At 41.6% G+C, this 15317-nt stretch overlaps 1 protein-coding gene across 1 annotated transcript in view; it reads right to left on the bottom strand.

Annotated features, from left to right (window-relative positions):
* LOC105306532 (prolyl 3-hydroxylase 2-like) overlaps positions 1-8395 on the bottom strand; it is a 100993-nt gene extending 92598 nt beyond the window's left edge. The window contains exon 1 of the mRNA XM_023525587.1: positions 6810-8395. Within this exon, the coding sequence (XP_023381355.1) occupies positions 6810-7289 (480 nt within the window). The 5' untranslated portion in view covers positions 7290-8395. The remainder of the gene's footprint in view (positions 1-6809) is intronic.
* Positions 8396-15317: the final 6922 nt, after the last annotated feature.

The raw sequence follows: 15317 nt of genomic DNA, 5'->3' as shown, positions 1-15317 counted from the left end.
CTATTGTTTTCAGGGTCTATTCCATATAGCAAATAATGTAATTGGCATGCTACATGTTTTATTTTAATTTTGTGGAGTTTGTGTTTTCAGTGTGGGTCTTAAAAGTAGAGGTCATCAGCAAAGTTACAGAGGGAGGATTCAGGATTCTTGGATGCTAAACTTGGTTCTTCACTAAGTTGCTGGATAAATGTGGACAACGTGATTCCCTTTGGACTTTATTTCTCCATCTATAAAATGCGTTGGAACACTAATGTTCCATGAATGTGGCAGGGAGCAGTTGCAGAAAGATGGGGAACTGAGAGGAGAGGGGAGCATCTTCCCCAACATATGCCCAAGTCTTACACAAGATATATGGGAAAAAAGGTCATAAAAAGAGTTTCAAAGAAGTGGATGTCTATGTCTGTGTATTAAATAAGACACACTATGGTCTTCATTGTATTAGAACCAGAAACCTGATATTGCCTCTACAAGAACCTGCATTTCTCTTCCTTCTTTTAATATTCTCAGCTCTCTCCATTTCAGATATAATTTCACTGTGTAGATCACCAATCAGACAAGGAATGAGGGAGGAGAAGGAGAAAGAGAGAAATAAGTATAGGAAATTAAGTAAAGCAGAAAGGTGTGTAATCGAAGTGAAATCAGCTACTTCCAACAATGGTCTGTAGCCCTCAGCAGTTCTAAAACTGAAAATCATAGGGCACTAAAGCATACCACAATGAAGGCTGACTCTGAATCATTTTTTTTAAAGGTGTGTCTAGCCATTTGGCAAATAAGGGCAAGATCCAATGGAAATTACATAGCTAGGAAGTCAGCAGAAAAGAGGGATGAATAAAAGGAAAGAGAAAAGCTAAATGGAAAAAAAGACAGGAGAAATTATTTTTTCCTAATGAGAAATGCAAAATTTTCCACCAGACAACTGTGACTCTTGGCTGAGTGGCCTATGTATCATGTGAAGGAAAATGCAGGGTGGGTGGGGCAGTCCAGGAAGCTCTGTCTTGTGTCTGCCCTGTCTCTGAAGTCAACAGGTCCACTGTAGGTCTCAGCTGCTCCATTGATTCACCTGACTGCCCCTCAGGAGGCAGCCATGCCTACTACAAAGAGCCTGAAAAGAGCGTTGGACTACAAGTTACAATACTACACTCTGCTTGCTGACGCACCTTGAGTCGTCATGGAACCTCTAAGGCCTCTATTAACAGCTATTAAGTGACAGAGATAGACTTCTTTATGATCTCAGAGGGTCCTTCAAGCTGTGTAGCATTTTTGTAGTTACAATAATTACTACCTCTCACCCTTGCCAGACTACATTTCTTGAGCAAAATACAGCACTTATCTCTTCTCTGTCTTGCCCCTACTTCACTGCCCAAAAGCAATTATTTTACCTGAAGAGAGAGGTGAACAAGATGCTCTCTTGGAGTCCCTTCCAGCTAAGATGTGATTCTAAGAAATCCACAGTTTACTCAGTTCCTTAGCAATACAAAAGAACCATTATTATACTAAATCTGATGAGTTTTCATTTTAGGTGAACCCACCCACCTTTCGGAATTTCTCAAACCCCACCCATAAAGCAAACTGACATTTTATCAAACATTTCCAAAAGAATTCCACAGAGCTATCCGTTTGGAGTTTATCAGTGAGCAAATGATATTAGTGACAGAATACATTTGATTCTCAAAGATGGAATCTGTGAAGAGAGACAAGTAGTTTATTACTTTCCTTTATTAAAATCTGTAATGTAATCCCTGATTCACCAGATTGAGATAGGAGAAAACTTGTAAGCAGTTGTTACCCTCATTTAATTGAATGTTAAGTCCCTGTGGCACTTACTGTTTGTAATTGTGATGGATGACTGAAAAAGAGCTGACTGGGCCTTCCAATGATCAACCCCCTACAAGGAAACAATTGAGATTCTAACGCTTTAGCATACAGGATCGAAAAGCTGGCTAGACAAAGAATCTCCCAGGTTTCCTTCTTAAGGAGTGGGAGAAAGATTGTGACTCTGGGATTTTGATGATCCAAGCACAAAAAAGACTCAGTTTGAAGGAGGGAGGGAGAAAGCCTCATTCCCCGAGGAAATAACAAGTAGGATGATTTCGGAACACCTATTTCAAATAATCAACCTCTTATCTGAAATAATTGGAAAGAGCAAAATGTACATAGTTTACATACAGGTAAAAAGAGATTTAAATGTGGAATTTGGGAAAGGTTTTTATCCTAAACTAATAGGATCTATATCATGAAGTTGCGGCCTAGGGTTTCAATTTTTGTTGTTAAGGCATTCGTCTAGAAAGAGAAAGAAATCTATAAAGCAGAATAAGAGCAAGAAAATTCCTTGAGTTTACTATTTTTCTATTCTAGAAACCACTACAAAATATATTATAGTCAAGAAAGAGAGTTTAGAGAGATGACCCTGGGAGGGAGATAGAATCACCTAACTTAATTGCATTTCATTTTGTTCCCTTTCAATCCTGAAAAGAAAAACAAAGGTCAAATGGCGCAAAACACCAACTCAGAAACAAAACATGCAGGGGCGGTTTTAAGTAAAAAATAAATAAATAAACAACACTATTAAATGGCTGGGAACAGCAGCAGAAAAACAGATACTGTTAAAGTATTCCTGATTATAAAGCGCACAAGTAAGAAAAAAAAAAGTCTGTCTCTTCATTTGTTTAAGTTCAACAGATGTACATAAAGCAAGCACAATGCAGCAAGGATTTTCTGAAGCATGGTTTTAAGTAATAAGAAATTAGAAAACCAGCCAGAACCTGCAACTGGAAAAGACTAAAGTCAAACAATCTACAGTTCTGGAACTTTCCCCCAACAACAGACCAGCCAGGAAACAAAATAACTAGTGTGAGACAACCTCCCGCTGCCACACAGAATTCTTTCTCAACATTTCATGCATGAGGAACCAAACTATTATTCATTCAACAAACATATGCTGAGCATTTACTGCTACTGCCCCCTGTTTTAGGTATTTGGGAGGGGGAATAGATGCTGAGGACCTAACTCAGATCTACTGAACCTAAATTTCTAATTTTAAATCATATTTTTAATGTTCAGATTAATAATAATCATCCTCGTAATAATCACCCAGATCTGGAAACTCCTACTTTAGGAAATGTAAAAATGACTAAGACAGTTCTTGATCTCAAGGAGCTCACCTAAGTGATAGGCAAATATAAGAATTTCTCCAAAACAAGGTTAAAAATAAAACATGATATTAGAGGAACAAATTCCTTGCTGTGGACATTCAGAGGAGGGAGAAATGATGGGCTGTTGGGAGTTGCACAAGTAGTGAAAGAGGGCCTCACAGAAATAGGCATATTTATGTTAGTATAGTTACCATTTCAACATATAGAACGGGAAAAAAATCTATTATAACAATAAGAAGAAACGTGTCTCCAGTTTTTAATGAGAAATAGGCCTTGTACTGGGCGCTTTACATAAATCTTCTCTTAAACCTAACCTAAACCAATCAGGTAAGTCTTATTTCCCCATTTTGCAGATGGGACAACTAAAGCTCAGAGTGTTAATGTAACACAGCTAGAAATTGAGAAGCTGAAGTTCAATCCCAGATCTTTCCCATTCCAGAGCCTCTATGCTTCCCAAAGAAGAATAAACAAACCCCAGATCTGTAAAAGTGTTAAGACATATATCACCAAGTGTCCATAGTTCCCTCTGACTGGAAGGTAGCAAAGTGGGAGAGAGAGGGCACGTAAGGTTTAAGGGTAGTGAGGCTATGGATGCTGTATTTAAACTTTGTGGGCTTTATATGGTAGTAAGGGGAAACCACTGAAGGTTTCTCAGCAGAAAATGCTATGATAAAAGCTTTATCTTAGTTTCAGGCTATGAATCATGAGTTATATCTTACAATCTTGAATAATAAAAATCAAAGTTTGAAGAGTCTCACCCTGCCTTTAAACAAAAAAGTGTGGCTAGGAGCCAGGTGGAACTGTTGCCTCATAGCAGTCCAGATTCCCAATATGTCAGGTCTTAAGAGTCTATAGAGCAGGCCTTAAGATAAATGCAATGCATATCTGCTATCCCGCAGGACAAGAATCTGCTCATCCCTGGAGCTGTCCAAATCTGGCAGAAGGATAGCCCTGGGGACTACAGCATTCCCTAGGACCTGAGGCAGTTCTGTGGGACAGTGGCCATAGTACAGGCAGAGGCATCAGTCGTTGGCAGAGCTCAGAGTCCTGACTCCCGGTACCGCGCTCATTTCATCAAATCAAACCATGTGACACTGGGCAAGCCCCTTTCCCTCTCTGACTTTCCCTTTACTTGTCTGTGAAATGAGAAATTGATTTGGATGAGGCTCAGATTTCACAATTTTTAATTCTTCTCTTCCAGCACAGCAGCATAATGGATCCACTTGCATCAGGGGCTCATACTAGAGATTTGGGGAGGAGTAGCATGTCTCAAGAGCTTCCAGTTTGTAAAACCCCCAGCTGAGAATAACCACTTCATTACCTCCAGGAAGCCTGGTAGTTCTGACTATATTATAGGATTTACAGTTCTCAAATTGTGGCTGCAAAGTCCTCATTGAATTCAATCTGGCCCAAGAGTATCCTTTTCAAGTACAAACTGGAACACTGATGTCAAAAGTAATTCAGCAACTTGAGGGACCACGATCACTCCCTGGCTCATGCAGGGAAACTCTTCATTCTACCACCAGGGAATGAACACTTTAGGATCCACACCTGTCAGAGCCTGAGGATACTGTTATTACTTGAGAGTTTTGTTTTACTCTCAAAAGATGTACGTGTGTGCAATTCTCTAGCAGCCAGCAGCCAAACAAGAGCTAAAATTGTGGAGTTCATGGGGGAGGGGAGAGAGGAACAAAAATGAACCTTATTCGATGTTCACAAAAATATTCCTGCAAACTGTAACCATCTAAAATGAATTTCTGTAGGGGTAAAACATTTATCCCATAATTATGTGGATCCAAGAAATTTTGCCTATGGGAGTAGAGGTGAATATGGAGAAGATGCGAGACTTGCTCTGCTCTCAGAAACACTGCTGGTAATTTTTTACATGAATTCACATATTTTTAAAAGAACTTTTGAAACTTTGTTGGTTCATCAGACCACACCTAGTAGTTCAACCACAGAAGTGTCCCTGAATGACTAACTCCCTTAATGAATTCACTGCAAAAACCTGAGGCATGTTAAACCTACGGCTTTACCTTCTTTAACCTCCAAGAGAACAGGAGCAGGAGAATGAATGAAATAAATGTTGGCATAAACAGTGAAGCAAGCTTAATCACAGAACCAAAAAAACAAAAACCAAAAAAAACCCACATTTTGAGTTACCTCATAGCTACTTATTTTTATAGGACTAATCATGAATATGCATTCCTTTTCCAGACCTGAGAAAAAAAAATCTGCCCAAGATGTGTGACAAGACTATCAGCAGGACTGCCAACCTTACTTATATCTGAGACCCCTGAGAAGTTTGCAACAGGGACCACCCATGTTCTGCTCTGGGAACTAGCTTAGTATATCTTCAGCTGTGAGGTACTCAAGGTTCCCTCTCTGCCTAGTTGCTTACCAGTGATCGATTTCTGTAAAACCACCAAACACTGTCCGCTCATTCAAAAGAAATCAGATTTATATTTAATGCCTTGGCAAATCTGTCAGGAGGCACAAGCAAGTAGAAGACAAATCCTGGAAGAGATTCAGGCCCAAAATACTGGTGAGGCATACCACTAGTGAAGTCCAGCACCTTAGCCACAACACTGGGAGTTAACAGTCTCAGTTGTGATTTCCTGAGCTCCACTGGCAACTGCAAATCTCCAAAGAGCCCTACCATCTGGAGAGCAGAGCCCTTTAGTGATGAGCTGCAAAAAAAAAAAAGGCATTTGGATATCTGCACCTGATGTGTATGAACCAGAAATGGAGCCTGGTCCACTGACTGGCATGAACATTCAACCCCTAAAGCTGTCACTTCTCCAACAGCTGTACAAAAGGCATTGATATATTGACATAAAAAAGGCAGAAGTGGGAAAAGGTGTAAATTCAGAGCAACGTGGGTGAGTGAGAGTGAAGAAAGGTGAGGAACAACAGCAGAATTCTCTCTGCTGAATGAAGCATCCAGATAGATCTTCAAAATTGTGGGTGTGGGGGAAATATCAATATATACCGTATACCTCCTGACACTAACTCCAGGCAAGCTGAATACACAAACATGAAACAAGGAGAGTACTGGGCACTTGATGGTGAATAATCCAGTCCAGAAACGAGAAGCCTCAGTGAGATCCCCTCACACAGATTCACCTCTTCCATGCATTCCTTCTCTTTAACTTTTGATCTTATTTGTTTGTTTGTTTGTTTGTTTTTGTAGATTCAGGGGACTAGAGAGAAATTTGTTTCAGAACTAGCCTACTTTAAATCCCGCTGTTTTGAGAATGTTTTCTTTTAAACTTCAGAGAAAAGGTGCAGACTAGCGCATAGGAGAATGGTGTGGAGACAGCAGAGAAATGGGGGTGAGGCTAGACCAAGAATAAAGGGGGAGAAGGCCTTATGCTAAACCCAGCTCTGACAAAGTCTCAGAAAGTAGTTTTGAGGGGGTACTTTAAACATCTTATCAATACAATCCTTTTTGAGAGAAGTTGACGTCGAAAGAGCTAAAGAGTTGCTCAGGTTCATCTAGTGTTGATTACAGAGCTTGGGCCACCAGATATCTAGATGCACAAACATGAGACAGGAACGTTAAAGGAATCACAATCTGGCAAGGAAACGAGCAGTGGAGAGGGCTCAGAAGAGCACCTTCAGCCGCAGGAAGCTTTAGGTGTGTGCTCTGGGTACCTTGATGTAGGCTCGCTGCAGGTAGTTGTAGGGCACTCTGCGTTGGAAGTCGCTGCGCACATCCTCGCTGACGCGGTGGCGGGACGCGGGTCCCCCGAGGCGCTGGGTCTCGCAGCTGCGGTAGCAACGCGCCCGCTCCAGCAAGGCGCGGAAGAAGGGCAGTTCGGCCCCCGGGCCGGCAGCTGGGGGCGCGAGCGGGCGGCGCGTGGCGCAGTGGCGGGCGCAGCGCGCGCGGATCTCCCGCAGGCGCCGGTGGCTGCGCAGCGCCGCTTCCAAGTCGCGCACCGCCAGTTCGTAGTCCCCGCTATAGTAGGCGGCCACGCCACTGGCGTAGAGCATGTCGAAGGGCTGCAGAGGCCCCGGCTCAGGCTCCAGCTCTGAGCGCGGGCTGTCTGGGGGGCCGCCCCACAGCGGCGGCGGTAGCAGCAGTAGCGGCAGCAGCAGCAGCGGCGGCAGCTGCACCCAGATGCGCTCCCGCATCCTCCGCCGCGAAGAGGCGCGGGACAGCCACGCTCCCGTACCGCTCCCGGTACCTGGTGTCCCGGCCCCTTCTCCTACCTTCGCGGGCTGGATCGTCGGCTCCGCCGCGATCTGGCTGCCCTGCGAGTTCCAGGTGATTGCAGACGCTCGGAGGACTGAGAGGCGGAGGCCGGGTCGCCGACCGCTCTTAAAGGGACGCCCACAGCTCACACGCTCCTCCTGCTGCACGAACCTCCGCGAGCCGCTCGCCGGTGCTAAGCGCGCGCCCTGCCGGCTCGGGGCCGCAGCCGCCGGGGTGCCAAGATCTGCACACACGAGTGCCAGCCAGAGAGTGAGCGCCGCTTGAGGCCAACCTGGGCGAAGCTCTACACATGGGGTCCTTTCTGCAGAATGGATATTACTCCTTTCTTGAAGAGGAAGAAAATCCAGTTAAGGAAGTTAGGACTCCAATCATTTTCTGAAATTTGTACGTGACCTCGCAGTTTGCAGACCTCCTTCAGAGGAAGCACTGAAGATTCATCTCAGGCTATGAGGGAAGCACGAGAGGGCCAGTTAGCCTAGTTGCAGAGGCTTAAGGAGAAAAGTGATTAGTTCAAGTTATAGACCTGAGAAAAGGCGAAGGAAGGTCTCACCCCTAGGCCTTGGGAATCAAAGCTTACTGTTCCTTCCCCTAGGGATGGACCCTCCCTAGCCTTCTCATCCCACTTTGTGGGTGTGTGTCTGTGCATTGGAGTAAGGGAGAGAGGCAAAGGAGGAGCAATAAACAGCCCGCTGTTCTGTACAGAGGGCAGTATTACAGGACTCAAACTATTGGAGGATGGATGGATCGGGCTGTACCTATATTCTGTCTCTCGGTTTATCCACCGTGTGACCTTATGCAACTGAGCCTCAGTTCCTGCATCTCCCACAACAAATGTCCCAACACGTCAAATAGTTTTTAGATATAAATTCTTGTAAGAGTTGAACAAAGAGGCAATTTAATAATTCCAGTACCCTCAGGACTTAAGCAATGAGCATAAATCTAGAAATGGGAAATGTGACAGAAATGGCTGCCAGACTCCAAAGGACTAGCTGGAGGCTTTCCTGCTCCTCTGTTTCTCTTCTCCTATAAATACCTTCTGAGCCAAGGTGTTCCCCTCTTTCCTGTTCCTTGGCTCCGCACACTCACAAGGATTCCTGAGAGCTTAAGCATTGGACCTTTGACTCCGGCTTGCCTCCTGAAGGCATTCCTGTGGTCTCCTAATGTCTGTAGCAATTTCACCAAAGTCTTCTTGGCTACTGGGTTGGTGAGCAAGAGGGAATGGCAATAGGAAAGAACAACATGTGTCATGCATGTAGTTGATAGGAATTTCCCAAAGAAGACTTCTGTGTGGAATCACCACTATGCCCAGGAGATTGCCAGAGTTTTATGCTCATTCCTTTATTCATTTTGTTGAGTTTGACCACTTTGACCATGAAGAGACATGGTTCTGTAACTCCAAGGGACACCAGAGAATTATGCTTTTATTTTTCTCCGTAAGACTTCATTCATTTGGCTCATCCCACTGATGGAAAAGCTCCAGTTTGAAGCTGAGTGTGTACTCTCAATGCTTTGGATGCTCAGTTTTTTGGAATTTTCACTTGGATCATCTGCCTAGACTTTTTCTGTAGAGATTATCTCTCTTTTCAGATTAAGACTTTGGAGTTCTGAGTTATCGATCCACTTGTGGAAGGTTTTGAAGCACATTAGGCTTCCCGCCCCCCCTGTGGTAGGGAGAAGCTTTGCCACAGATTATCTTCACATGCCATGACATTTCCACATCATTTAATAAAAGTCAATTAAATTGATATCCTTGCATGCCTACTCTCAAAGTAGGTATTCTGGGGAAGAAGGGATATGAATAAACCAGAGTCCTTATTCCTAGGAGCTCATAATGTTGTATAAGAGAAAAACATGATATATAGGACTATGATACAAGGTAGAATGTGGTACAGAACATTAGATTCAAAGTACCATAGAAATGCAGAGCCTGCAAAGATGGCTTCTAGTGGCAGGATCTAGGGAAACTTAGGGAAAGAATTGGCATTGGCGTAGAGTCAGAAGTTTATAAACTGTAGCCACACCAAACTCCCTGCTGATCCCAGAACTGGCCACGTGCTTTTGAGATTATCTTCTTCTAGATTATCTTCCTCTGTACACACCCTACCTGACTAGATTATCTAGATTATCTTCCTCTGTACACACCCTACCTGACTTTATGGAAAATGTTCAATTGACATCTCAAATTTGCATGAATATCGGAAGAAGCACCAGAGAAGGCAAAAATACTATTATCTGGCTCTGACTCTGAGGGATTCTGATTTAATTGCCCTGGGGTATGGCCTGAGCATTAAGATTTTTAAAAATTCTTTAAGTAGTTCTAATAGGAAGCCAAGATTAGGAACCATAGGTCTAGAGTCAATGCTATAGCTCAGAGACTAAGTACGTGTCAGGGCTCCAGGTGCTAAGGAAGGTTCATGAGCCTGAGATGTGCAATTACTCAGATCTCTCTGCCAAGGACAATCTGATCTGCCTTTTAAGGCTGGATAGGGACAAAAGTTAATGACCATATGGTGATAGGAGTCATGCAGTGATGAGAATTTGATTCCAAGCTCTGCCCAATGATATCAACTCTGCATTGAGAAAGACAGCCCTCCCCGGGTCTCTCACACTCCTGAACGCCTTGCTGGGCATGCCAAGAATGCGCTTCTTTATGGAGCCTATTTTTTAGATGATTGAGTCCCATCTCAGAGTTCCTGATTTATTGAGTCTGGGCTAGAGCTCCAAAATGTGCATTTCTAATAAATTCCTCGGTGATACTGAGGGTCTTGGTCCGAGAATTGTACTTTGAGAACCACTTCAATACAGTTCCTATGAACAATGGTTCTCAAACTGTGTTGTGTATGCAAAAACTAAAAAATAAAACATGTATGCTGAATGTCATGGAGCACTGAATGATAGTAATTTTGTTAATTTTTTTTAAAGAGAAAGAAAACATATACATGAACGTAAGAAAGAGAAATGATTTGAGAAAGGGAGACGTCGAAGCATAAGATGTTGAAATTTTTGCTAAGATAGGTATGAACTGGAAGCCTGTAATTTCCCTATTGTTCCTCATTCCTTCAAATTCAGAGAATAGCCAAAGTAGAAGAGAATCCATCCAAAAACTTTAAAAGGGATCCAATCATTTCCTTTTTTAAAAAAATTATATTTGGAAGGAATCTTGACAGAAACGTCAATTTTCTTTAGACTTCTGTGTACAAATCAAGAGCATCATCATACTTGCTTGTTTTAGGGAACCTCTAGCAGGAAGAAATTCAGAAAACAGAAGATCGTCAATGCTTCTTATTTTCCCCAAATCAGCTTAGTTTTTCAAAGTTTTTTTTTCAAACTTCTCTCCTTCCTGTAAAATCCTTATGGAACAATAAAAAGCGTACTCAGTCTTCATCAGTAGACTTAATCGGCTCTTTCCATAAGCAAATCTAATATTAGTTTATTTCGATCATGTGTAATCAGGACTCTTGCTTGCCCCAAACATCTTTGAAATGAAAGAAATAATTCTTAATATGTAACAACCCAACCCTGTTCAGCTGCTGTTGATGCTGGCAAAAAGGAAGCTGTTTTGAAGACTTTTTCTTGTACAAATAGGATCATCTGAAGACTTTTTTTTTCTCCACGTAAGTTAGTGTAAAAGGCAAGCCACCAACAGTCTGTCAAAATAAGAGAGAGAGAGAGAGAAAGAGGAAAAAAAAAAAAAAAAGGCCTTCCTGGAGGAAGAGTGTTTTTTTAGAAAAATTAATATTTAACTTACATTTAAAAATCAAACAGGAGCTGCCACATTCCAGGACTGTCTGTTCCTTTTCAATTTCCTTAATAGCTCTGTCTCTGTACTTACCTTAATTCCTGATTGAGCTTTAAAATTCCAAATCAAACAAAACGCTCTGTCTCCACACTCCTGTCATGGAAGCATTTTAACTTTCTTCCTTGGGACACATTATAATTGAACAAGAAAAAAATAAAATAAAGAGTATTAATTATTCACAAAATAATTTAAACTAAAAACACAATTCAGATTGAAATCTAGAGAACTGAGCAGATCTTATGTGCTGGGTATCAGACCAGTTATTTTCACAAACATTTAGTCATTTAACTTTCAAGGGTCTCTTTGAGTAAGTATTATAATTTTACCAGCAAGAAAATTGAAACTTGTAAAAGGAGAAATGGCCTGCCAAGGGCCAGTTTACAAATTATAGGGCCAGGACCGAAACCTATATAGCGCTTTTTCCACTGTACTACACTGCCTCTTTCTAAGCCTAAAATATCTTCAGAGCTCCTGTCAAAAATTCTGCTTTGGTTAAACTTGTACAGATCACATTTTTTCTTTAGTCACCAACTTTGCTTTATGTTACTCATTCAGCTAGATTAACAGACTCATAAAATTTTTCTACAGAATAAATATGAACACGGGGTGTGTATGTGTCTGTGTGTGTGTGTACGTGTGTGTGCATGTGAGCAAGACAGCAAGAACATGTATACATATTAGACAGGCTGAATATGAATGAGAACTTAATTTGATAGGTGATGCAATGCATAAAGAACAAACACTTACCTATCGGAAATTCTAGAAGAGATTATTCTGTATGTATATGCAATCCATCATTATGAAATTAGTCCGATGCCTGCTTATCTTGGAGACCTCCTTTCCATCTTCATCCCTGAATGCTTCATAGCAGAATTTGTTCTGAATTCATATTCTGAGTTTATGTTCTGAATTCATGTTCTGAATTCTAGTGTTCTACTGGCCTACTCAGCCTTCAAAAACTCTGGTTTAGAAACTAAACCCTTGTCTTAGAAACTGAACCCTTGTTTTTTGTTTAGGGATATTGTTTTATAATTAATCGCTTCACTTTTTTCAACTTCAATTTTGGAACCACTTGAGTAGACCCAGAAGTGGAAGCAATAAATACCCCAATATTACCTTTATTGCTGAAAAGCAGGTTTGGAGAGTATGGGTTTTAATATGCAATAACTGGTCTTTCAAATACCTCTGCCATCCACACCCTCAAATCAAACTTACTTGTTAATGCTCAGGCCAAGGTAGGGAACTTCTGAAGCTTTACTCTAGAATTTCCCTCTTCGAAGCACATAAGGAATTCCCCTTCAACTTTCTACTTATTAATTAGAATAATCACTCACTTCCTCTGGAATGGGGCCCCTGCTTATTCCTGCTAGCTCTAACTAAGACTGTTCCTAAACCAAGACCCTGATCCCAGCTATCAGACATCATCAACACCAGTAACCTGCACAGGCCAGCATCTAGTTCTTGCTGGCAGAACCCTTGAGAGTGAGCTTTATCTCGCTGCTGTTGAACCCTCAGTCTCATCTTACAGCCACTCTTGATGCTGACTGCTTTGCTATTGGACACTTGGATAGATGTATTTCATTCCGCTGCTTGCTGATTCTGTGTCCCTAAGTTTACCCCATCCAAGTGTTTCAGACCAGTTGTCAAGATCTGGTTCTAGTTTACTCTGCTTCTGACTGGCCCCCAGGTTGACTCTGGGACCTGTCCTGGCTACAGCAGAGCTGTAGGTGGTCTCACCCTCTCTTGCCTCAGCCTCATGGAGAAAGAACAGAGACCACTTCAAATGAATCATGTCATGTACCCATTTCCAGCAAAAACATAGCCTGCTTCACTTTCCACATTTGGTTGGGACCTGGATGGAAAGCCAAATAGAGAAAGCACGGGAAAAAATATAAAGCTATTACTTGGCTGGTAGAGAGTTTTTATTAAATTTCTTCATAATGTTAAACTTTCATCTTTGTTCAGCTTCAAGTAACACTAATTGAGGATTATGAGCTGGGAACATTTTGTGATTTTGATTCCTGGGGTTGGAGCATGGGGAGAAATTAAAGCTATATTATTATACGAACTTTACAAATAAAGAAATTTCAGTATAGAAAATTTCAAAGTCCACAGAGCAAATAAGTTAGGGAGCCAGGACTTGAATCTGAGTCTAGATCCCACTTACTGAGGATCTCACCTTTCTCCTGTTAGGGTCTTCAGACTGGAATACTTTTTAGCACCTGTTGACAGAGGCTTTGTTCTAGCCAACTTCTCCAGCCTTCTTCTGGTTAGCCTCCAGACTCATCTTCTAGTAGGATCACAGGAAAATAAAAAGAGACAATATTAGGGCAATAACGCCTTAGCTACCACAAATCTCCAAGTTGTAATGCTGGCTGCCTACCTCTCTCATTATTCTTTGTTTGCTTTGCTCATACTTACTATCATTTCCCTCTTTTTGAACCATTTCCACAACATCCTTATCATGATGACCTGAACGGTGGTATCCTGCACACTGGCATCCCCACTTCTCTGGATAGCATCTAGATGTGCCTCTGCCAGGACTGCTGAGCCTCTTCTGTTCTGTTCTCTAGTGTCTGATAGGTACTGGCACCCCACCCCAATCTACTGGAGGATGAGGTCCCTCCAAGTCTCAAGGAGATGTATTAGTCCTTCCCCACTCTAGTCCCAGAAATCTCAGCATCTTACTACTAACAACCTTGTCTGTGGCAAATCTAGGATAAATTGCTTTTAAGGTAAAAAATAATATATAATTTTTATTTATTTTAAATATGTGTAAAACATCAATGCCTCATCTTTTATCAAAATTCAATTTGTAAACACAAAGATTAACAATCATATTATTTACTGTCAACTATAGAGTAAAAGGATATTAAATAATGATATTAATAAAAAGGATATTAAATAATTTTTATGAAAGAAAAAGACTGGGAGGAAGGAGAAACAGTTTCGCTTTCCTTTCGAATAGAGAAAAATGTCCTCCCCAGAAATTTTCGAACTGTTCAATAAACCTTAGTGATCAAAATAAAATTATAAAAGATAAAATCAATTATTTTGCTTATCGTAGTTATTTTAAAGAATTCATTCAAACAAAACATTGGCAGAACCCATAAAACTCACCAATGTGTCTCTACTGGAGACCTTGTCATTCATCATACCCGGATACTTTAGATTCTGACTTCACTACTCATATCGGCTCCCTTGGAAATAGATCCCAGATTTCTAATTACCTGACCATGTGTTCCTCAGTAACCTGTCAGGGTTCCTGCTTGTGCTTTCTTTAACCATGCTGCCCCATACACCAGCTCGCTCCTGCTGTGTTCACTTCCAAATTACCTTTTATTAGCAGTACCTGACCATATGCAGATTGCCCAAATAGAAACTTATGCAAAGAGATACCTAATGATCATCATCCTCTTAACCTCTTGAGAAGAAAGATTTACTAGATCTCAACACTGTGCCTGTGTTCTAGAAAATGTTATTCAAATGAGTGAATGAAATAAATATATATCCAAAGAAACATGCATATAAAATAACCCTTGACAAGAAATCAGAATGCCCTGGATCTCTAGTTCTGACTCTGCCACGAGGTAGTTGTGATACTGTAGGTAAGTCACTTCTCGTAGGGCCTCTTTCACCCCCATCAGTAAAGGAAGGTGTGGAACTAGACTTCTGAGATCCCTTCTAGCTCTAAATATCCTAATTCTTTCAATTTAAACATAATGTTATCACATCCCTAGCAGCGCCCCCAAAGCATTACTCACCCTCTCCCTACATCTATCTCTGGGATAAAGTTAACTTTGGTTCCCAAGCAAATTTCCAAGCTCCCCCTGAGGTCATTAAAATTCTCAGCTCACTCAGAGCTTGTTGGTTTCACCTAGAACTATCAGCCAGCCTCAGCCAGTAGAGCAGGAGACTGGTGTTATTGTTTTGAGGCATCCTGTAGTATAATAAATCCAGGCATTGAAGAATTGATCCATATGCCTCAGCTCCCTGGGGAACCTTCCCCCTTCAGTCTGTCCAGCATGTGTCTTCTCCTCTGTCTCTCTGCCTTTATGCATAGAAAGAGTCATGAAGAGAATCCATGATTTAGGAAAAATAGTGAGTAGAGAGGTACAGCTACCCCAGTCTCCCACCCCACTTCATA

The sequence above is a fragment of the Pteropus vampyrus genome, unplaced genomic scaffold, assembly GCF_000151845.1.
Source record: "Pteropus vampyrus isolate Shadow unplaced genomic scaffold, Pvam_2.0 Scaffold14, whole genome shotgun sequence".
NCBI classification, from domain to species: domain Eukaryota; kingdom Metazoa; phylum Chordata; class Mammalia; order Chiroptera; family Pteropodidae; genus Pteropus; species Pteropus vampyrus.
The sequence above is the reverse complement of the archived record's forward strand: the minus strand, read 5'-3'. Positions and strand labels throughout refer to the sequence as shown.